We start from the raw sequence: 25,701 nt of genomic DNA on the forward strand, positions 1-25,701 counted from the left end.
TAGGAAAAAAAAAACCTGAACAGAGACTGAATATTTAAGGCCAAAAAGAGATTGAATGGTTTTACCGGGTCTTTGAGAAAACATCCCACGAATCAGTAAGCAGCTTATGAAGAATGGAAATGTCAAACCCTAAAGGGCAATATTTGGAGTTGGTCTTTCCCCTTCCCTGAGGAATTGCCTGCTTTTCCTGAGTACTATGTGCAACTGTCTACACATACCTCTATTTGCACATCTATGTTTATTTATGAGAGCAGCGCGGGCAGAGTCCAGGCAGAGCAGAGATGCCCTGGGACAGGCGCTGCGCCAGCATCCAATGGCAGCCCTTGCCCCACAGAATTTCTGACCTCAGTAAACTGGACCTTAGTTTTGCAGATAGAGATCTGAAGTACATGTGACTGTGGCTTCCCAAAATTGGCCAAGGAAGCTTGTGCAGGATGAACTCAGTGGCTGTCAAGCAAAGAGCTTAGGGATTCAGACAGGGAGGCCTGTGCTCTCAGAAGCATACCCCCTAGCAAAATATTTTCCCTCCCTCCTAAGAGATCTGTATTTGGCTCTTGTTTGCTAAAAGCCCAAATCACAAGGTCCCTCAGCAGCAGTTACAGGTGTCTGTGTCAGATGGATAATGGAAAGACAGGCTACTGATGGACATGTCCTGAGCATGCAAAGGAGCTGTGCCAGCACCGCCAGCACACACCTCACATGCCAGTAGCGATATGGGACAGGTGAAGGAAAACCTTGTCTTGTCTCTCATGTTTTCTTGCTCTTGCAGTTTTTACAATCTCTTTAGGGTTAACACCAGGCAGCATGACTTAAAATAAATGGCCACCGTCTTGCCCTTTTTGGCACAACAAAAGACTTTCTCAATGTAGAGACTTGTCATAGTCAAGAAAATTATCCAAAGCTCCAAAAAGATGTGAATTTGAGGTGAATTCATTAAAATCCACAAATCCCCTGTGTGGACAGTCTTGCTAAGAATTATAGTGGTATTACTCTGGTTAATGTAAGTTAATTTTTTAAGTGAATTAAACTAAACCAAATTAAGAACATTTTAATTAGTGCTGAGCTCTGCTGAGGGAAATGGGCTACTTCCTTTTGCAGAACGCATTTTTCTTTTAGACTTCAAGGAAGACTGGACTGGCTGTAGTGAGCACTTTAACTACAACTGCCACCAACAGTAACCCCTGTAGTATTCATACCTGTTAGTGAAAATACTGAGCTTCACACAATCTTTTTTGATCATATAGAAAGTTTCCTGACATGCGTTTGAGAAAATACTTATTCCGCATAAACTAGAATGAACCAGCATATAGATAACTGAGCATGATACACAGCATAAATTGCATCTTCTATTTATGCAGAATAAAGTCAGAATTGTAAAGATGGAAAAAATAATTTTGATTGCATTATAATTCAGCTTCTGTGTAGAATCCAGAAATATTCAGATGTACTTCAGCCTCAGATTTTATTTCCATTCTTTTGCTGCACAAAAAAAAGTGACAACATCTGGCTCAGGGTATGTGTTTATTATTACTTTTTTTCTCTCTAAATAAAATGTATTGTTCACAGGGGGATCAGAGATTTAGAATTTTGCTCAATCGTTTTTGGGCAGCTCCCCCTTTTAGCAAAGTTTGTTGGCTAGCTCTCCTTAGAAGTCATCCTTACAGGAAGCTAAGCAAAGAAAGACAGGGAAGAAAGTTAGATTTGCTTGAAACCTCTGGAACAAAAGTGCCTGATCCAGCAAGTTATTATCAAGGTAGAGATCCTATGCTGTCATTCCTGTTCCACACAAACACATGTGCATGTCTGAAGCTCCAGAGCTGGAGTGGGCAATCACCGCAAGTCATGGAAAAATGTGGGCTTTGCTGAGCATTTCCAGAGAAAGCTCACCAGGAACCAATTCAACTGCTCAAAAACTCCCACAGAGTGTTTACAAGGAAAGCAAAGATAACCTGTTCTTGTTGCGGTGTCAAGCTACACAAGTGCATCACAGTGCTCCTTTAAAGTATGATTCAAGTGTGCGGTGCCATATATTATGTGCTCACAGTCAGGAAATGCAGAATTAGCTGCCCTTCATGCACCAGTCTTTCTGCTGGCAAGTCTTGACAAAGAAACAACACAGAGACAGATAACGTCCCAGACCTCGGCAGTGAATTACATACCAGGGAGGGTAAAGTCCCATGTCTCTTGATAAGGTTGTGCACACATCGGATAGGGAGCTTCCACAGATGGCTGCCCAGGAGCCCGCCTGGCTTACACCACTGGTGATGGCACACAAAACTTTTCTGTCGGACTTGGTGATTCAAAGCCAGCTCAGACCAAAAGCATTACAGTAATTACCCTCTCATAGCTGGTGTACAGTTATAAATTAGTCAATGGCAGCAGCAGACAATTACTAATGAATGATTTTTCATACCAGAGAATCACTTCCATTGCCAGTGATTGTTAGCTTTGTTGAGACTTGGCAGAAAAGCCATGAGGAGGATGGGGCACTGCAGCTGTCTGCTCTATCTTCTCTGTGCATGAATATGGAAGCCTGGAGAACAATGCGGTATCCTTCAAATGCTTACCCCACTAAAATGAAAACCCACTGGAAGCCACTGCAACTGCTGAACTCTCTGCGAGGGCAGTGGCTTTGAACGGAACATGTGCCCTGGAGAGCATGGAGAAACAAGGCCCCTCTACTTGCACAGCAACTGCCAGTGTGGGAATGATCACCCACATCACAGCTACCTCCCAGGGCAGGCAATCTTCAAGCTGCTATCTGAGCCTGCAACACTACACACCTGGAGCATGGGTGCTCAGTGAAGACCACCAGCCATTCCTTTGGAAAACAGGATAGGCTTTACATGCATAAGGTTCTGGCATTAACCCAGAAAGAGCAATTATTCCTGGTTTTCTGTATTGCCTCTTTGATTTAAACAGCATCAGGGTCTTCTGCCCTCAGAGGAAGCACTGGACTGCACTGCTGTTAAGGAAGCTAACTCTGGACCTCAGATCTCAGTCTCATGTTTCATAACATCTACATATTTCACACATTTGACAAAACATCCACCTGGCAAATCAGTGCATAGTGCTGACAGAGGGTATTTTGATCAATGGAAAAATACGGGTCTATTCCCTATTTTTTATGAACTGGATATCACAAGTACAAAAACGCATTTAAAAATAACACCTCCCTCGCATAGTTTGTCTGCAGGGTCAAATGGCCCAAGGTGCTTCTTCAGGAGCAGCCCTATGTAAAATACATTACAACTTCCAAAAGATTTCTTTTCAAGTACATAGTAAGGGTGAACAAACAGAAAACCAATTTCTGAAAAACATCTGGTTAACAATTACTCACCCCACCAAATCCTCTAAAACGCTGCAGGACATCATTGTTGATGAAACAGGACTGTGCAGGATCACGGAGGGCTTGGTCCAAGAGGTGGTCTATAAAGTAGATGCCCGGCTCGATGGTCAGCACCATGCCCTGCTCCAGGTTGCGGGCGGTGCGCAGGCTCCTGAGCCCTGGCAGGTCAATGCGCTCCACTCCCTGCGGAACAAACAGTGGTTCCAACAGACAGAAGGGCAATCTGTAGCTGACCTTTTATCAAGGCCCTTCTATGCTGACTGTTCCATCAGTCTCTCAAAATACAAAAAATAATAGGGAAGTAGAGGGCTGAAGCTGTGCTATGTAATTACCTCTCATCAGTCCCTCACTCAGCATTCACATAGACCAATGACCATCTTTCAGTTCAACACCTAAACTCCTTTCTGCACCACAGAAATCCTGGTTTTGGGTATGGTTGGTACTGTTACTCTCTACCTTGGGAGAAGTACTTCACCATGGAAAAAAATAATTACTTGCACTATTTCTTTCTAAACCCTCCCTGCAACATACAATAGTCTAAGCAACATACAAATCTTAAAATTCAACCCCCTCCATGTCGTGGCTGAGATAGCTGAACTATGCAGCAAAGAACAGTTTCTCCAAGGATATGCAAATACTTATTCTCACTGAATGTTATTAAAATTACACATTTATGATCTTGATTCAGGAGCAATAAGTCTGCACATGACCTCATAAAAGTAGCCCATTTAAAACTAAACTTTTGTCATATTCAGACTTTCAGGCAACATGGTGCTGACTGATATTATTAAAAACTAAGTCAAAACAAGTCCTGACTAGCAAAACATGCCCTTCTTCCCAAAAGCTGGTAAAGTAAAATGATATATGAGGACGTGCTTAGTCAAGGAATTAGGAACACTGCAAAGACTAGTTCAAGATACTAATTTTCTTCCCCCAATGTGCCAAGTATTGCAACATTGGAATAAATATATCTCAATCCCATTAGCGTTTTGAAAATTCTTTGCAACTGTAGCAAAATTTCATCCATAAAATATCATGATGACCAGTAAACAACTCACAGGCTCACTAGCTTGCAAACATGCACATACACTTTGCTCATGACAACTTTTCCACTTCAACCAGTAAGTCAGAGGTTAACAAGTCTGCAAGACCAAGGCGTTATTCATCTGGTCTCCATGTAGCTTTCTCAAATCTTACTTCTGGCCAAAGTCATGGTAATTTTCCTTGCCGGCTGAAGCTTTCAGCATCACTTGCAGCATGTCTGGTATCATGAGAATGAAACATCCCCTTGTCCAGGAAAAGGCGCACTGCCCAGCACTACCCTGTGTGCTGAGGCAGCATGTCCTGACACTGCTGTGCACCTAGGTTCCTGCCACAGCAATGCAGGGGGCAGGGGGAGGCAGAAACATACCCCGCAGCTAGCCGCATTTTCATCTCACTGGATCATTCCCTCTTCAAAGCAGATACAGGCCCACAGTACTGTTTGCTCTTGAGCTCCACTTTCAGGTCAGATAAAGCCTATTTCACAGAAATCCTGCTTGCAACAGACACTCAACAGTGTTAGTTTTATTCTCACTGGTCACCCTAGCAATACTGAGATTGCTTTTCTTTCTTCCTTTGCAGAGCTTATTCTGTTCCAATGCACAGCATCTTAGAGTAGCCAAGATTTTTGGAGCTTACCAGCCAGGACATCAGCAGGTAGTTTTGCCCATTTTTCAGAGATGCAGAGCATTTGCAGTTCTCAGTACCCTCACAACCCTGCAAGGGTATCCTGACCATTTTTGCTGTGTATTCCATACATTTTATTTCATAGGTTTAATTTCACAGAGCATTATATGAACACTAAAATAAAGCACAATTTTGTTTTACTAAGGTTAGGAAATAAGAATGCTCTGATATTATGCAAAACACTTTGCATTTATATTCTTATCAAAACCCAAAGAGAATCAATATATTTCTAAACTTGAAACAATAACTGCACTGAAATTGAGCCATTTTTCTTTCTGCTGATGCCCCATGGGGTTTGGCATCTCACACATTCATTGTAATGCGTAAAGGAAATAAGGGCATCCAATCTTGTGGCTTAATCTCTCCATGAGCTGTAAACAATTAGATTAGTGTCTGGACCTTTTGGTGTCATGCCAACTATCTATCGGCTGCTTTACAACAAACAACCCATATTTGGCTTTTAAGTACACTTCAATTCTACTTCTAAATGCCTTTTCTGAGGCACTCAATCCAAGACAGATGCTAGAAAGATGAATACACAGTGAGGAAAACAATGGCAAACATCCTCTGAAGGCAGCCGTGGCATGGCATCTGCATTTTTTTGCTTTTTCTTGAATAAAATGATGTTTAACATCAGGTGTGACTACTGAGCCCCAGTGTCCACTTTATTTAGCTCTGTACAGCCGCTAAAGCAATAATAGGCATTTTGTCTGGATAGCTTAGAGTCTGATGGTACTTTTAGTACTTCCTCCAAAGAAGTCAACAGAAGTTCACAGCTCTGGACTAAGACCTGGGGATTCATGTTTGGAAACCTCCTACAACAGTGCAGGCTCCCTGGGACATCAGCACTCAGGGAGGGCCCCTGAGTCACCTGAATTCTACTCCTCACTCAAAGTAAAACTCCTAACTTCTCTAGAAGAAATTTACAAACTGTTTGATATTCCCCCCTATTTTATCTCAACTCTAGGTTCTGTTGGCTCCTAGTTTGATCTCCAGGTATTTGGATTTCGCAGGCATTGAAGTCACTGTGTAAATGGAAGCAGCGACATCTCTTCCAGAAAAGCATCTCTAACAGGCCTTTGGTAAAAGGGTAATACTGCTCAGCTTTTCAAAGCCAGTAAGCAGGACACCCATGGGTGGGCTTGCAGTGAGGAAGACCTACAGTCCCTCTTAACAGACGCTAGCAAGATGTTCTCTAAGATGTGTGAAATGGATGGAGTGACAGGCTCTGGGCATTGCATGTACATGGCCATGCATACCCTGAGTGGAGGACAGCTGCAGTCCAACTTACTGCAAGGCTGCAAGACAAAATGAGCTGGGACAGAGAATGAGCAGAAGAGGAAAGTGAGAAGGTGACCAAGCTAGGGAGATGAAAAAGTGCCTTCTTTTGAGAGCAGCACTGGATTAAAATGAACACCAGACAATGGCTTCAGTACCCCAAGTAACATGTGATCTCTGGGCACTCATGACTGTCTCAGTAGCTACCATGGCCATCAGGTCCATGAGCTGACAGGTCTCAGCTCTTAGTCCACTTTGATTGTTTAGGAAAACTAGGACAAACTTCAGGATTTTATTAATGACTGAAGCACCACAACACCCAAACAGAAGATGACAGGTCTGAAACAAAGACACTGCCGTTTTCCATCAAGTCAAACCCGGCAAAAGCCTGATGAGGAAACCTTGCACTTTCATCCATCAGTATGAATCTTCTGCCATTAATGAATTTTCTTCTTTGTAAGCAGGAAACTGTCCCACATATTGCACCTAAACAATGAAAACCTTGTTTTCAACAAAACCCATGACAGTGCTCTGTAGTCAGATGAAATCAAGAGCAAAAAGGTGAATGCTGGTGCAACATCTGTGTGGATATCTGTTTCTATTACTGTTATATCCTCAAGGCTGGGCCACAGAGCAGGACCCTGTTGCACACGGTGCTGTTCAATTCTAAAGCATAAGCCGGTTATTTGCCTCAAAAAAGTGTAGAGAATAATCTAGAAAATATTAACTCCTAAGCATCTAAAAAGAGGTTCCCAGTGATATTCTCAAAAACCTACTTTCCGAAGAACTATTTTCCTGTATATTGTTTCCAACAATAGACTCTATTTGAAATTGTCTTCTAAGACTGATTTTATTTGGAGGTTCTGCTCACATTTTAAAATGGAGACACTCCCCCGACAGTAAGCACAGATGCATGACACTGTCATTTGTGACTGTACTCCTGCCAAGAACATCAGATTGCAATTAATGGTTCATGTAAGGTAACAAAAAACAGCATGTCTAGGCAATAAGGACTGTCAAGGGAACAAGAGAATTATTATGTAAACTGATTTCATTACTATGTAAGCAAAATAAAAGTTCAAATTAAGTCTGCAGTAATACAAAATATAGATCTATTTTTGGAATAAGCAGGGAATTAGGAGGTATGCAAATCTGACTAATCCCCAGAAAAGTTGCTGTGGAAGACCAGAAGTTGCAATATCCCCAGAATACCTCAGTGTAAGGATGTATTACTGTCTGCTGCTAAGCAGCTCAATGGTTAATGGGGTATGTGTTGCTTTTTTCATGAAAGAACTACAATGTGTATCATGCTGGATCTTGTCCTACAGATGCTGGCTACCAGGCAAAGTCAGAAGCATAACAGCTCCAGGCCCACTCAGGTGAGCCTGATCTTGGGTCTGCCTTTGGATCAGGACAGAAGAGCACAGGTGATGTCTCTGCATTAGCTGGTTATCACCCACAGGGTCATGATACTAGCTACAGATGCACAAGCATAGAGGTGCAAGGACACCCTCTTCTTGAAACCAGGGCTGCAGCGATTAGTTAGCATTACCCAGAAGCTTCCTGCAGCCAGCAATGGCAGCAAAACATAGCCACAGCAGAGAACACCAAAGCTACTCTTAACTGCAATATTGAACCACAGGAAAAGACTCATATAGATACAAACTAGTTCCTGGTACTTTTCCAGCTAAATCATCACAGAACTTTTCTGAGCCCAACAGACTGTCCCAGTTAGACCACATCCAATACAGCAGAGTCCTAACCATTTTACCAAGCTAAGTGCAATCAAGTATTTAAATTAGTCAGAATACTAACATATTTAGATTATATGAACTGAACACCAAAGTGAAGTCTCAGCTCTTTCACTCTTCCCTATTCTCCCACTGTGTATACTCAATTTCTAATTAGCTCATTTATTGTAAAAAGGATGGAGCCCCATGCAGCTAATAAAGTAAGTCTTGAATTCTATTTCATTTGTCTCCTGGTCCCTTCTCCATAAGCCCTTGCTTCTCTTTCTGACTGTTACTAATGAAGATTATTCAATCTATTCCACTTTTTCCCAACTGCCTGAACTGCCTATAGTCACCTGAAGGAACTGATGTCAGTTCTGCCTTTAAAATCAGCAGCAGGTTACAGGAGAACATGCCCCAAGCATCACATACCACTTGTGTCATTTGCAAGTCAAAGCTTCCACTTCTGCAAGAGAATCTAATTACTAGCTGGAGGTTTCGGGACACAGCTCAAAGTTAATACTGGGGGAATGGAGGGCACATGATATTTAACTGGCTATTTAAAAAAATTTTGTCTTTTCCTTGGTATTAGCTGTGGTATCAGGTTTAAGCTACCTTGTAAGTTTCCTGTTATTACAGGGAAAGAGGAAAACCCACCTGCCCCTTACTCCAGGCACTGCTGCCTGCTGAATCAGATAGAACTGAATTTCAGTGCATCACTACAGTGTGGTTCTGAGCATAACTTCTCATGTAATATTTGCTTCCTGATCCTCAGATGTCACCAAGCTCCACTGCTATCATAATGGAAATAACAGAACATATGGATTCTGCATTTCTTCCTTAACACCTAAGCATGAGAGAAAAAAAAAGAGATAGCAAATAGTAAAACTGACCCAGTTGACAACTACAACATAAACCTGGAACACGATGAGACTAGATTTCAATAGAGAATTCATAAGAAATTAGATAAAGAGTTACGAACGCTACCAGCAACACTATTTTAAAATTAGACCAATGCCAAAGCACCACTTAAAATTTGCTGGACAGGTTTTCTAGTGACATGCAGAAAGTGTACATAGCTAATGGCCTTAAAAGAAAATTTTCTTTTTTGATCTTTAGATACTAGTAGTAGTGGAAATTGGGTTGCAAAACCCCTAAAGTATACCTATGACACCTTTTTATACTTTATACTCAATTACATTTTACATGTAATTGAAAGCAGAACTATACTCTCTTGGTTTTTCTGTCCTCCTGTACCTAGAATGATCTGTTAAAAAATGCAAGAGCTCTGTTACTCTCGCAAAATTTCAGAAAGATCTGGACAATAAATATTCAGATAAAAACTCTTAGCACAGTCTTTTGCAACGAGCTTCAACAAGTAAAAGAATCATAAGCAAGTGTCTCCCTCATTAAAAATTAGACAGAACTAACGAAACCCAAACTAAGCAACAAAAAAAATCCTAAGTCCACAACATCTTCTTTCTCAGAGTAGGAGGGCAACCTTGTGGTATGATAGGACATGGTCTCCACCATGGCCCTGCACTGACACAGCACCTGAGCCTTCCCCCCTCTTCTGCCTCTGCTCGAGTCCTAAGCTTCCATAAACACCCAAAAATCTAGCATCTATCCTTACAGGGAAAAGCTGCAGGGAACTGACTGCAACTTTGCTGAGCACACTTAAGATTCCAAAGCAGAGTAAGAATATCTATTAGCCTAACTCTGGGAGGAGTTTAAATCCCACAGAAGAATCTTATGCTGCAGGAAACTCTCCTGGGTGATGTTTGACTCAACAGATAACAACAAGTAATATGGATTTCAGTGCTCCTCTGCATGGAAATGCTGTAGAATTTAAGGCCTTCAACAACTTTTTTCTTGCCTGCACTCTACCTGCTCAGTGGCCCACACAATAGGGCTCTGCTATGTAAGAACTCAAAGAATCAAAAAGAAAGTGATTCAAGGGGACCCCACGAAGCAGAAGCAACAGCTTTTTTCTCTTAATCTTTTCCCAAGGTATACAGTGGCCTACAAGAACAAACCCTAGAGCTAAAACTAGTGAAAGACCCATTTACTCTTTGCTCATAGAAACACCTACCATACAGGTTGTTTCATGTTTGCAGGCTCTGGGTACACTGAGCTAGAGCAAGGCTTTGCAAGGTTATGACCACGTGAAGCAATTTGCATCACTGGGGCTCTATGTAAGAGCTTTAGGCTTCTTGGTAAATTCATCTCATCCTCTGCTTCTTGAAGTAAAAAACATTAATGCATCATTTGCAATGCTAACCACAAAAAAAATGAAATCTTCTGCTTCAGCATAAAATAGGATACATAAGGAAAATAACTTTTGCCAGAACAAGAATGTTCCTGTATTCTCTAGGAAGTTTGGTGACCTAAATCCCCAGACAGTCATCTGGGGTCTGGGAGCAAGCTTTCTGTTAAAGCCAGACACAGCTTGTATACCTCTCTGAGCAGCAGAGATATTCCCCAAGCGTGCACAGTAATGGAGGGGCACAGATAACTACAGGATCAAAACTAACCTCTAACCTTAATTTACTGATTCAGAATAGTGATGAAAGAATCAGCTTTTCACAAGAATAGAAAAATAAATTTAAACTTTAAACTAAGATAAATTGTACAATTCCAAAAGACAAAACAAAATGAAACTCTTAATTCATAAGATGTTAAAAACACAGTACTTATTAACCTAACTTAAATTAATTGCCTTATTATTATAGAAAGTCATCAAATGTACTTAGTGTTCTTTAGAGCCTTACAGTCAATTAATATAACATGAAATTGAATCAACTCAAGCATCTAGAGACACAGAACCTAGATTTAAATGAAAACGTCAGCCCCATCTACCTCAGGGTTTGAAAATTCAGGATCACCTGCCACGCTTTGCTTATTGCAACAGGCACAAACCCTCATTTATATCCTATATCGAATTTACCCAGAAACAAATGAAAGAGTGTGGGAAAACCATCTTCATGATTAAATTTTAGAGCTGAAGCTAAGCCCAGTGGAGTTTTCACCCTTTGAAGCTAGCTCTGTCTGACTAAGGGCCAGATTTTCTGAAGTGATTAGTACCACTGGGGCTGCATTTTCAGAACTGCTTGAGTTGTAGTTAGACCCTCAAAAGAAGCAGACTGGTTTTCAAAGACGTGTTTGACACTCAGTTTCCCCACAAGAAATACCATGGTGCACTGCAGGGAACCCAATTCCCCAAGGAGCTCTTCACTGCTGAAAAATTAAGACGTTTACTTATATGCTTCAATGGGAAGCACTGGTGGTTGCACTCTTTGAAACATCTTGTCCTAAAATGAGGTTGCTAAGATGGATTTATTGCTGGCCAAACCCAGTTATTCTTTATCATGGTAAAAAAAAATAAAAAAGGAAGGGAAATGTTATATTTTCTAACAGTTTTCTATCCCAGAGTTTCCTTTGCAGAAAATCTGCAAGCTTTTTACAGTGTTTGTCAAAGAGGAAGAAAGTGCTTGTTCAATGTTGCATGTGAAAGCAGCTTACTGGAAAAGATGAAAACTTATTCTTGCCAAATTTGAAAAAAGAAATCTTTGGCTGCTAATGAATAACTAAGCTAAGCTAACAATGTCTGGAAATAGTTTTTTTGGAACACAGAAAACTTTGTGATGGATAAAAATTAGGAAATTAAATCTTATTGTATTATTCCAAATGTAACTGTTTACACTTGAGGGAAAATAATGGAATAATATCCACTTGGAAAGTTTTTATTTATAAAAAATCCTTTGTAATACTCCCAGAAATTCCCTCAGCCAAAAGCAATTAAGTTGCTTCTTAACCAGCTAGAAAAATAGAGCATGATACTACAGGCATGGACTCAGTGTACAATAAACACAAAAATGACTTTATGAAATTCCTTGTGAAAATCTTGTTAGCGTCTAAACATTTAATATGCCCCAAAACCCCTCCACAGCATACTAGTTGTCTTCAAAATGCCTTTTTTCATAAAACAAGGCACAGATAAAAAGCCTTCTCCCATTTAAGAGATATGTGTCACACCCACATGAGAGGTACTCAGCTGCTCATGTTTATATTTACCTGGGAAAAACCACATCCCCTAAAGCCTTACACTGTCATCATGGCCTCACAGCCCTACAGCTCCCTCCTGTCACTGGCAGGGACTGTGTCCCCCATTGCAGCTTCAAGCCTAGAGAAGCCTAATGAAGTTCACCCCACCAACAGGCTTTTGATGTGGGTTTTCCACCATCAGGTGCTCTGGCACTCAGGTACCTCACCTTAGTCAAACGACCCAGTATAAAGAGCCTCATGCTTTTTGTCAAACAGAAGTCATGGGTCTAATGGAGGTGGAATGCTGCAGAGAGAGTTTAAAGAGATTGCTCTTCTGCAGAACACTACTTTTCTGCAGATACATTATTTTTCAAGCTAACCTGATTCTATATATCCATCTATGTGTACATTTATATGCAAATACAGGACTTTATCTATTTGTGAGCTCACACACAGGCTTCCCCCATATTCAGGAAATTTGTTATTTAGGATTGGGTTTTGAAAGTAAATCAGCTATGCAAACGTTCTTAATGTAAGAATGAAGTTGCATGTCTACACAAACAAATAATTCTAATACTTGCAGGTGTAAAATTCTCTATATACATAGAGCTCTGGTAGTTTTACACATATTAAGCATGAAACTGAAGAGCAGAACTCATTTGACAATACAATCCCTACATCCCTACAGGAATATATATCCCTATACTTATAAGCTGCTCTTTCAAAACTGTGGATAGCTTGGTCCCTCAGAAAAATCACCCTTAAATTATATAATATACCAGAAAATTAACAGCTATAAATTTGCTCGTATGTTAATAAAAAAAAAATAGTGTTAAAACCAAATTCTGTAGCCCTTATGCCCCACTACTGAAATCTGCTCAGAGATGGAAGGGTCCATTCCTCTATACTCCCCCAAAAGTACTTCCAAAATCTCCCTTGAAATTAAAGAACCTGTTCTAACCTTCAAAGCACACAATATCTAAGTAAACCCCAAGCACTGTAGTTTTCACTCTTCATAATTCTTCTAAAATTTAGTTCTCTTTACCCTATCAAGTCTTGAATGTGTGCTCCAGTTTAAACAGAATCATAGAACAGTTAGGGTTGGAAAGGACCTTAAGATCATCAAGTTCCACTCCTCCCACCATTGGCAGGGACACCTTGCACTAAAACATGTCACCCAAGGCTCTGTCCAGCCTGGCCTTGAACACTGCCAGGGATGGAGCATTCACCACTTCCCTGGGCAACCCATTCCAGTGCTTCACCACCCTAACAGTAAAGAACTTCCTCCTTATACTTAATCTAAACTTCCCCTGTTTTAGTTTCAACCCATTACCCCTTGTCCTACCACTACAGTCCCTAATGAAGAGTTCCTCCCCAGCATCCCTGTAGGCCCCCTTCAGATACTGGAAGGCTGCTATGAGGTCTCCACGCAGCCTTCTCTTCTCCAGGCTGAACAGCCCCAACTTTCTCAGCCTGTCTTCATATGGGAGGTGCTCCAGCATCCTGATCATCCTCGTGGCCTCCTCTGGACTTGTTCTAACAGTTCCATGTCCTTTTTATGTTGAAGACACCAGAACTGCACATAATGCTCCAAGTGAGGTCTCATGAGAGCAGAGTGGAGGGGCAGGATCACCTCCTTCAACCTGCTGGTCACGCTCCTCTTGATGCAGCCTAGGATACAGCTGATTTCTGGGCTGTGAGCACACACTGCTGGCTCGTATTAAGCTCCTCATCAACCAACACCAAGTCCTTCTCTGCAGGGCTACTCTGAATCCCTTCTCTGTGCAGCCCTAACTGTGCCTGGGATTGCTCTGACCCAGGTGTAGGACCTTGCACTAGGCGTGGTTAAACTTCATGAGGTTGGCATCAGCCCACCTCACAAGCGTCTCAAGGTCCCTCTGGATGGCATTCCTTCCCTCCAGCATATCAACAGAACCACACAGCTTGGTGTCATCAGCAAACTTGCTGAGGGTGCACTCAATCCCACTGTCCATGTCACTGACAAAGATATTAAACAATACTGGTCCCAACATTCATCCCTGAGGGACACCACTCATTACTGGTCTCCAGCTGGACATTGAGCCAGTGACCACAATTCTTTGTGTGTGGCCATTCAGCCAGTTCTTTATCCACTGAGTGGTCCATCCATCAAATTGATGTCTCTCCAATGTAGAGACAAGGATGTCATGCAGGATCGTGTCAAACGCTTTGCAGAAGTCCAGGTAGATGACATCAACTGCTCTACCCCTGTCCATCAGTTATGTAGCCCCATCACAGAAAGCCACCAAATTGGTCAAGGAGGATTTCCCCTTAGTGAAGCCATGCTGGCTGTCACCAAGCACCTTGTTGTTTTTCATGTGCCCTAGCATGCCTTCCAGGAGAATCTGCTCCCAGATTTTGCCAGGCACAGAGGTGAGACTGCCTGGTCTGTAATTCCCCAGGTCATCCATTTTCCCCTTCTTGAAAATGGGGGTTATATTTATCTTTTTCCAGTCATCAGGAACTTCACCTGACTGCCACGAGTTTTCAAATATGATGGACAATGGCTTAGTAACTTCATTCGCCAGCTTCAGATTCAGACAGGTTATTCACAACAATCTAAGTGAAGGTATGCAACACATTAGTGTCCTGGATTTTTAAGTCTATGAACTCTGCAAGTAATCACATCCCTTGTGCTTTGCTGAATGCCTCCATTTGTGCACAGAGAGAATGCACTTGGGAGAGATAGAGGGCCAAACATTCACCTTTTCTGTATTAGCTAGTGAAGAAACTTTAAAATCAAAATAAGGCTGCTTTTGATTTTTTGTTTAATTTGTACTGCATGTAAGTTTATTAGCTGATGCTAATACATTGTCATCACAGTACTGGTCACAGTAAGTACACTGTGAACATGAGTACCCTCAAATACTATGTACTGTTTGTTCCCTGCCTGCAAAATGAATCTGTCTGCAGCAGCAGTTATGTAGCCTGTTCATCCAATATGAACAAGCTCCAAAACATGCTTAAACTGCACCTAAAAAGTTCCTAGCTTCTTTTTAGGTTCTTGTAAAAGAACATCTTACATAAGAGAGAAGACAAGCAATAAATTTTCCTACTGTATTATAAAAAACCTTAAACAGCTACCCTCAAGTAACTAAAACATAACACACAGAAAATCCTTCTGATATCTTTCAAAAGCTGCTCTAAGCTTCCTTTCTTTATTCAAACCTTAAGTTCAATTCCCCTCAGAGATTTTTTTCAGCATCATTGCAAACATCTTCCTATTCACAGGTTACAGAATTTTACCCATTCTGCTCTCAGACCACAGCCATGAGGCATAGTGTTAATTCAAGCAAAAAGGTAATCATTCTATGTTTTCTGCAGAAATTCAGAATGCAAGAGCTTACATACTTTCACATTTGCAAAGACTGGAAGACTTGCTGGTTTCTTTTTCTATTCTCATTCCAGGACAACACATCTACAGTGGTGCCCATGTTGACACTGGAAATCAGATTTTCAAGGAATATGACCCAGCTTGTCTCCATATGACACAGCCAGTGAAATTTACTAGCCCAGGTGCAGCAGTGAGCTCTCACAGCTGCCTCACATCTGGAATGGAGCACGTGAGTCTCCCCACTATAGTTCTTAGATGGACTTAAATGCTCTCTGTGACACTATAGGTTATGCTGAAGTGATACAGTGGAAACTCATGGAGGAACAACATATAGGAATTGAACAGATTAAGAATGCCAGAAGGACAGCATCAGTTGACTTCTTCACATAAGAACTTTATGTTTTAATGAACTAACAGATTCTTTTAAAGAAAACTGCATGAAATACCACATACAGAAAAAGACACACTTAAATGCATATCTACTCTACTTCTGAGAGGATGCAACAGGTTAATCATACATAAACTAACAAAAACACTGGTAGAATTGAGAGTGGTTAATCTGTAAGGCAGTTGAGAATGGACTAACACTAACCTCTGGGTAGCCTCCAACATCATGCACATCGATTCCAAGCAGATGTCCAAGTCCGTGTGGCATAAATATTGCACCCAGATGAACCTTCACCATGTCATCTACATTGCCTTTCAGAATGCCAATTTTAGTCAACTCCTCCAGATGGACTCTGTCAGCCAGACGGTGCATATCAGGCCAGGCGACCCCTTAGAGAGCAGAAACAAGCAGCTGAGTTAACTATTGCTGGAAGTTTTTAAAGATGACTATCCAAAAGTGAATGTAACACATGTACCCTTTGCTTATATAAAAACAAAGGTGAAAAGAGCAACTATATTAGCACAAAAATACTTTAAACAAGACAAAATTATCTTACCATGCATGCGAAGCACAGAAATCTACAAATGAGAGAAGCAGCAGAACCTTATCAGCCAGATTCACATGAAAAAATATTAAGACACTGTATTTAATCATGCCTATCCAGATCCAAATGTATCAGTGAGCTTTCCAGAAGAATGTAAACTGGAAAATGTAGTTATTTAAAATGCAGGGCATAAAATATTACTATCCTATTATTTTCAATAATGATAATACCTATTTAGAACATCTGAGATGGACAGTACTTTTCAAAGTACATAAAAGATTTAAAACCTACATCTTTCTGGCAAAGACACTTTCCAGAAATTGATGATTCCCTTGTGTTAATGGGCTGCGTAAAACACAGGTCTGCTAATATACGTACTAGAACAGTATTACAAAATACTGTTGGTTGACTAGAGACAAGAGTGCCAGGATATACTAGATTTCTACTATTTTGGTATAGGATACAATTTTGTTTGACAAACTGCTTGGGGAGGAGGGAGGAAGAAAGCAGCTCTTTTGTTAGTAACACAGTACTGCCTTAATTGGTTCACTATGGCTTTGAGTCATCATCAACAGAGCGATTGCAGAGTCAAGACAACTAGGGCTAAGGTACAGCAGAAGAATATTTTCCTTCTTCAATTTTGGCATGATTAAACAAATAAAAAATGAGCAATTTTTAAGGCCAAAACCCCATCAAGTTCCATTTGCTTTAATCCTGTTAAAGATGCAGCTCTAGGGTCTTGTGAACATGAATGTCATTTCATAATTACATTAGCACTTTCTGCTGAAAGTACTGAGGCTTCAAAGACTGAAAGAAAATCATCCTGTGGGAGTGCTTAAATAAAATTCAGTTGTCTTATATGGCTCTGATACAGAGATCAGAACCAAAGTGAAGAGCAAGGGACTGCTCCCTCTTGTACACCATCCACACAGAAACTGATGCACCTTGACCGTCCCATTAATGCTGTCTGGGAATCAGCTCAGCATGCAAGTTAGTTAATAGGCAGCCTCCTTTTCCTCATCAGATTACTCAGAGATCAAATTCTTCAGCCTGTTGCATGCATGCACGCATGCCTTCCTGGCCCAAGCAAGAGCACAAGACAGAGGTGTGGATATGCTGGATAATATACTGGACAAAAAATATGCTGGACAAACTCTTGGTTGCAGTTTCCTCAGAAAAGCCAACAGTGCCCATGTCAGTGATGCTCACCCACAAAATCCAGCCTTCCTGTTCAAAACGTGCTATTCTTGCGTTTTCCCTCCTTTAAAAACGAATTTAGTCTTCCTTCAGTAAGATATAATACAACTATAACAAGTTGTTCTTTGACAACTGTGTTCAACATAATTATATTTTAAAGGAATTTATCTTTTTATCTTTTTGAACATTGATTGCATTGCAATTTTGACTTCTCTAGATTCATCTATGCTTTAAAGCTATTTCACAATAGCCTCCAATCTATCACATGGAAACCTAAAATCATTACAATCTATCACATCAATATTGCAGATATCAAACTGGGAGTATTACTGAATCACAGTTGCTTTCCTGTTTACTTTGTGGTTGTGGGAATACAGAATTTCTGTGTGTAACTCGAGTTCAGCTTCTGTACTTTGCAGTCAACATTAACTACTCTAAAAGCCTTCAATATTCTTTCTGAGGACACTAGATGTTCTTTTGAAATCTCTCCCATTATTTTCTGAGTATTACCACAAGTCTTCTATTTTCATTGCCATGACTGAAAAGCCATATGTCATTTCTGACCCTGCTCAACTATTTGAAGCCTCATCCTCTCTTGATATAAATGCAGGTCAGAACTCTGCTGCTAGAAGACAAAACCACAACCATATCCTGGATGCTTTCAATCAGCTTAAGATGAGGTGCCTGTAGTCTGCAGCACAGCTCCCTTCTACAGCTCTGCTGGTACTATTTGTCTCAGTCCAAATCCAGTGACTCCACTTACAGAAACAGGGGGACCTTTATCAAACCAAGAGGTACAACTAACAAGAGATACAAGGATTGAACTGATCAGATATAAAACCACTCAAAAACACATAACCATTTGTCTGCAGAAGTTTAACAGAGTAAATGAATGACACTACTGCCCTATCTGAAAAGATTGCTGAGGCTGTAAAACTGTAAGTATTTCTGGGCACTGAGCAAATCGATTGGAGACACTTCTTCCATTACCTCTACTTTTTATTTTTCTCTCATTGAGAAAAAGCATGACTATTTCTCTGTTCCTCCTCCTGCCTCGAGTTCTGCGTTCTCCATCTGGTTTGGTTTTTGTTCATCTATTTCATCAGACACTGAGGACAACACAAGCTTCCACTGTGAAACAAATAATGAGGCTGGATGGAGAACCTGAAGCTTTGGACTCTCTCTTAGAATAAAGGCAGTGCTTCAGACAGAGCCTAGCAAAATGATCTGGACCACCCTCTTATCATCTAGCCAGTGCCATCAGTTTTCCTAGAGATGGGAAGTACTTCAGCTTCATGCATGCTGCAGAAGCTGCAGACAGCACTGGGACAGGCCTACATGGAGGGAAACTAAACTACTGCTGGAGTAGTAAATAGTACAAATCTTAGTTTACAAGTAAATATGTGTTCAATTTATCTTAATTAAAAAATGCTTATAGATGGATTGCATTTTCTAGTCTATGGCCTGGCTTCACATTTTACGCTACTACAAATACCATGTGGTGGTATTTTCAACTATTAGCCACTCCCCTCCAAACCACCTAACCTACAAGCATTACACAATACAGTAGTACCTACACAGACTATTACTAGTGTGCTAAGACAAAATAGCAGGATATTTTTAAGCTGACTAGAGAGAGTGAACTAAGTGAAGTGATCTTACTAGTCTTCACTTAAACAATGGCAATATCCTTGCCTTGTTTGATATCAGCTGATTCCCATCATGCTAGAAATAAACTTTAATAATAAAGTACAAACAGCTTCTCCCCCCCCCCCCCTTTTTTTCTAAACAGGGAATTTGACAAAGAAAAAAGACATAAATGTGAATCTTCAAACATTTCCTAGTACCCTTATAATCTTAACAACATTAATGTGAAGAGAAAGAACTACTTTACTGGGTAATTAATAGGGCAATTACTTAAAAGTACAGAATACAATCTACTGAAGAAAGGAAGCATCATAATTCAAGAAAGATCTCCTAGTCCATGTTATACCTAAAGTATATTGATATATACAGTAAACAGAAATACACAACTCTTCAAATTTATTTTAAACCTAAAATTTTATTAGTTTTATCTAGGTATTGGAATCTTTATAATACAACGGCCTGTGCAAACCCAGCTCTCTGGGACTGGCTGGCATGGCAACTGCCATTTAAGTTAACCAGTAAGTAACTTGAAGAGCAAAAGGCCTCACATTCTGCTAATCTAATTTTCCTATGCACATACTTAATTCCAGTAATTGCAGAAAGCACCGAAGGGAGGACAAATTAAGTATCATAGGTAACTTGTCTAGGAAAGCCATGACCAGAATATTTTGGTACTCTCACATGACATGCAACTTAACAGTTTGGATGCGCCAGAAGAATCTGCAGTCGGGGTATGTGAATCCCTGTGTTAAAACACAAGAGATACCTATATTCTGTTTGGATGTCTGTGTGCACATTTCTGTGTGGACAGCTTTAGCATGTTAAAACAAAGAAAAAAAGTAATAAAGAAGCCTCTGTGCAGGCAGACAGGGAACAATCTGCCCAAGAGGAGCAGATGTGAAGAAAAGAACACTAATTAAACAGTGCTGAATGAACAACATTTTGCATAAAGAATACTTAATTCACGGATGTTACTTGATGTTCAGGCACTTCAGTTTTTTGGATTAACTGTGGTCCAGTGGAGAGCTCTGTCCCTCACCACAAGCTGAGGCAGCAGAAGTCAAACACCATATTAGCATTCTTGTTGCGAGAAAAAGCAGTTAAAAACCAACTAAAAAACCACAACAAAACAACTTCCACAAGTGGCTCTAACATAAGTTTTGTGAGTTACTGCAATGGCTGACTGTTTTGCAACACCAGCCTGCACTAATCTCCCATCACCAATCACTCACTAGGATGTTTTACTCTTGTATTATTCAGAACTACTATTTTTAAGCTTTGATGAAGTTTACCATAGTTGCAAACATGCATTCTGTGTAAAAAGGTTAGTTCCATTATTATCTTTAAGCCAATTTATAAACCAATTATCGTCCACTGACAGATGAGGTTTAGAAAGCTAAATTGGAGGGTCCTTGGACTTTGACAGCTTGTACCAAAATGAGTCTACACTCAGGAAAATCTGCTGATGATGTGTCTGCTCCATTCTTAATTCTTTGCCAAATGAGATACTGGGTAATAAGGTCACTGAACCAGTGACTGGCTCCCCAGGAAAAGTCAGTTACTAAGGCTCATTAGGCTGCAATTTGTTACCTGCCATGAAGCACGTGCTTGGGTGAGAGGCTGGGACAAAAAGCACCTTTTAGAGCAACCAAAGCATTGGAAATCCCTTGAGATACAGAGTGGATAAACTATACAGCAATGACCAGAGAGTGGATATGTCCAATAATGAAATGTGAGATCACGAATTAAACAACTTATAAGTATCGAAGCTATTAGTTTAGTGTAGCAGAGGTTTACAGATGCATGAGGTACTGTATTTAAAAATGGCAAACTTAATACACTAAGTTTACTAAAAGGTTTTTTTAAATATACTCCCATCAACCTAAACATTATCTGATATTCTTAGATACTGTGAAAGAAAAAAAGATAAAGTGAATATACTTTTACTTCTTGAAAATACTCCCTAATTATCTGTTTGCTAAACCACCAAATTTCAGATCAAACACCGTGGTTTAGGGACTCAGAAACATTATATGCAGATCTTTGCAATAATCTGTGACCTTCTGGTTCCCACTTTTGATAGGGAAGATTTTTGTTCCAAAAAGAGAAAAAGAAATGCTTCTAGTGAAACCAGAAATCAAAAGCACCCCTACCTTTTAATGAATATACCATAATTTTTAAATGGTAGAATTAAGAAGATGAGTTATTATAACATATCACACTATAAACTGTTCCTCAGTTGCTGTTAACTCACTAGTGTTTTCATTCCAGTGATTATTTTCTGATGTTTTATTAGAAGCTATTTGAGAACATAAAGTAGAAACAGAATACAAAAGTAATTTAGAATTACTGTGTGTATTTAGACACTTTGGTAGGAAAGTGCTCTAAAAAGGCCTAACAGGATTTTTTTTGGCCGCTACTTAGGGTACTTTGTGGTTGGAATGTGACAATGATTAAACCACAAATGATTTAGCAGGGGTTTTTTTGTTGCTGTAGGGTGGGATTTTTCTGCCAATACAGATGTCACAATCTTACTAAAAAAATTGAGTATGGCAAGGTTGTAGTAACTTCTCCCCAAACTGTGCTAAGGTTAAGTTACATTTAATTTCTGAGTGTCCACAGACAAGGGCAAAAGGACCATTTGTCCCCTGGCAGTGCCACTGAAAAGCAGACATAACATGCAATCCTTGTCCAGCCAGCTACCCACTGGAACAGATTAAAATCTGCCAAAACACAGAGACCATATCAGACACAAAACAATGGGTCCTTAAAAATTCCAATCAAACACTGTTTAAAAAATAAACAAAACACCATTTAAATACTAAAATCATAGTTTTTTCCCCTCTTCACTCAGGTGCTAGAGAAGAACTTGCAGTATTTCTGATTATCATGCTTTCTTTTAGGTCCACTAGATGAAACAGTTGTAGTTCAGTTTTCAAGCTTCATTTCTTGCAGCACAAGGTAAGACAAGTGTACAACAGTGAGAGGCATCAGAAAGTGAGAAACCAAAATGCTGTACAAAACACCTACAATGTCTGGGCAACAGTGTTGCTGTTCAAAGCTTCATATAATGTGTAGGTAACTACCTGTAAGCCTCACAGAGTCAGCATCAGATGGCTATACGGATGCTTAATCTAGGGATGCAATTTTAGGCTCTATTTTACAGCGGTGGCATAGCTGCAGCTGGCTGTCATATGATGAGGACAGACTGTAGTTACAGGAACTATACTGAATTTGCTGCTGTGTCACACCTGCAGATACCTTCAGTACTGACTACAGGGATTACTAGACATTCGCCTGTTCTATGCCATGAGTGCCAGTACCACAGCTCCAAACCAGGATGGACTACTTCAAAAACCATCCTTCAATTCCCAAAGAAACCTGCCTGACAGGGGTAAGAGTTCCCAAAGGGAAACAGAGATCACTCCCCATCATCTCTGAAATTCAGACCTCTTTTTCAAAAGACTCAACAGCATTGTGTTATTCAGTTGCACACTGTAATACTTCTTTTGCATCAGTATGATGGAAGTTTTAAGTGGTAAACCCACCCTTCCCATTACAAACCTGGTACACGGTCATCTATAACACATCAGAGGCAACATCTGATAATACTCTGTCATGCTGAACTCTTAAGAGAAGCAATTTGAAGAGATGCAGACAGAGAGCAAGAGGAGGATTTTTTCCGTGTCTGGAAAGATGCAGCACTGGGATTAAGCAGTGCTGGTAGACACCATGTATCTTACTGCAAGTTCCTTCCAAACAGGTGTACATTGAAAAGGAAGAGGAAAATGACGGGGGGAAGGAGGGAAGTGTGTGGAAGGAGTGATGGTGGCATGGAAACTTACCAATCTTTGAAGCTTAGAAAAGACTGTCTAGATAAGATGAAGGGCAAAGAGTGTAATCTATGTCCAGCAGGTTTGCACTCTTGACAGCTACAGCTGATGCAGTATCAAGATTGAAGGACTCATGAGCTTTGTACTTCAACTCAAATTACAATGTATAATGAGTGCATTTCCTGAATACTGAACTGGGAGAAAATTAGTGCACACCAGAACATATAAAAGCAACTTATTTCCCTCAAAGTCATTACTAAAATCAGAATTGTACAATGTTAAAATACTGCAACCTCTTAACAGGAAAAAAAATTTAAAAAACCAAACAGCCTTAAATCAAAACCCATTCACTACAGAATGGCTAAAACCTGCAATCTATTTAGGCTCTAAGTCTGTGAAGACTTCTAAATGTATTTACTTTGTACAAGCAGCATCTTTGAAGAACCACTGAAAGGAACAGAAAAATCTATGCAAGGCACTCAGCCTTGCTGAAAAGCTGCAGGTTTGCCTTGAACTGCAGCAGTTCCTACAGACAGGGCTGCTCAGAGACACCCACACAGAAGGGACTTCAAGGCAGAAAGGCCCAACTGTTTTAAAGTGCCTGGTTTTGTACACTTGGAAATAACCCAGTGCTATTTTAGTCTTCGTAACGTTGCAGTGGTCACTGTATGCATGGGTCAGCTCCTGCACATTAGTCACCAGCAGGGAAGAGCAGCTCCCAGAAGGTTTGCAGTCAGACTCACAGGCTGAAATCCTGCATTTCAACAGATTGCTGCTCGCACAGAGGGACTACAGGATCTGCTGAATCTGACAGAAAAAAAATGTTTGGTTTTTTTTTCACCTCTTACCATAGGTTACTGCTATTCTGGGCAAAGATAAGTTATGTGCCCATCAATGTAATCCTCCAGTAATCACTGACACTTGTTATTAAATAAAATCTTGCAAGAATCAAGACTGCAACTTAACTGTCACTGTTATCTGCACATTCTAAGCACTGTCTGTGCAAACTGTCTGTCCATCCTTTAGTTCCTTCAGCTTTCTCTTCCTAACTGGTGGCTTATACTTTAACCATTTATACTGACACAAACAGAATTAACTTACCAAGGAAAGCCATACTACCATTTCTGCGTCAGTCTCAGTTAGTATCCAGTATCCAAAGGGAAACTTATTTACAAACATCAATGCTGGCAAGAAAAATATAGCCAACTCCACTCCATAGAGAGAGAGCAGACTATCAATAGCTTTTTAAAACATACATTGACAAGATTTATTTTCCAATCTATCTTTAACATAATAACACATTCTCAACTGCAAGGGTGGGGAAAATAATACTGCAGTGTCATTCAGCAGGATTCGTGAATATCAAGTACTGGTTACAGCATGCCATGAAAGCATTTGGTCTTCAGACAAACTGGTATAAAATCTTTAACTCCTGTCATTAATGCTTTATTTCTAAGAAGAATTGTTTTGCTTTAGATATTACAGTTGATTAATAATGATCAGTAGCATTCTGCCTAAAATATGACAACCTGAATGGATGAAATATGAAAATAATTCATACAGGCATTTTGAAATTATACAAACTATAAAATAGATTGTGCTCCCACACCCCTTCCTGTTGTGCTATTGTCAAAAGGTCCAGTTTATAGTCAAATTTCTTTGTAAAAAGCCATCAAAATTAGCTACTGTTTTTATACAGCACAACGGCAAGCTTGACCCCATGGTATTCTACTAAGTACAACTCTGGACTACATAAAACTTTGACAACTTGCATGCAAAAAACACCCATTGCATGTGAATGAGAACCCTGTACTTAACTTGTAAGGAATAAATATTAATAAGTTACAATTATGTTCCTTAGGTACAATAAATTTTAATCCTAGATGAATACACTGACAATTAGCCTATAGCTGTATTCAAAATAGAAGCAAACAAGAATCTAAATTTTAAAGAAGTTACAGAGCTGTCATAGACAAAAAATAGTAATCTGTGAAGCTGCAAATTTCAAATTTGCATATGTTCCCAAGCACAACTCTGTTCAACTTAGTAACAGAAGTAACTGTTGGCAATATCATCTGCTATGTTAAATACCCTAGCTGTTAGCTTCCAATTAAACAGTTCTTTGATTATTTGGGTTATTCTATCCCTGGTCTTAGTACTCTCCTACCTGAGCTAAATTTTCCACTGTTCTTTTATTGTTAGAGACAAGCTATTAGAACATGGAGCAGGGAATCAGACTGCCACTCTTAATTCAAATTACAGCATTTTATATTGCGTAAAATAGGTTATTTATGAAACTGGTACACTGAACCTACCTCCACCTAACAGTCTCACTCAAATAATCATGCCTCAATATTTAGATACCAAAATGTTTTCAGGAGTATACACCATCCAAAGCTTACATTCTGCTGTACAATACAGACCATTCAACTGCTGAAGTCCCAGGGCTTGTATCTACCTCCACGAGCTTTACTACTTGAATCCTTTAGCAGTAGATGAAAATGGAGGAGACAAAACACTGCAAAATAAAGTGTCTGTTTTGGTTTGTCCTTCTAATTGACAACATTCCTTGAAAGGATGTACACAGCGA

General features: G+C 40.0%; 1 protein-coding gene across 2 annotated transcripts in view; it reads right to left on the bottom strand.

Moving 5' to 3' along the window:
- PEPD (peptidase D) overlaps nucleotides 1–25,701 on the bottom strand; it is a 145,985-nt gene that overhangs the window by 6,276 nt on the left and 114,008 nt on the right. The window contains exons 13-14 of one of the 2 annotated variants that reach the window (XM_031051960.2): nucleotides 16,095–16,279; nucleotides 3,341–3,532 (exon numbers count right to left, since the gene is read on the bottom strand). In XM_031051960.2, the coding sequence (XP_030907820.1) occupies nucleotides 3,341–3,532; nucleotides 16,095–16,279 (377 nt within the window). The remainder of the gene's footprint in view (nucleotides 1–3,340; nucleotides 3,533–16,094; nucleotides 16,280–25,701) is intronic. The other variant, XM_031051961.2, reaches the window with a different exon arrangement.

The sequence above is a fragment of the Melopsittacus undulatus genome, chromosome Z (assembly GCF_012275295.1).
Source record: "Melopsittacus undulatus isolate bMelUnd1 chromosome Z, bMelUnd1.mat.Z, whole genome shotgun sequence".
NCBI classification, from domain to species: Eukaryota; Metazoa; Chordata; class Aves; order Psittaciformes; family Psittaculidae; genus Melopsittacus; species Melopsittacus undulatus.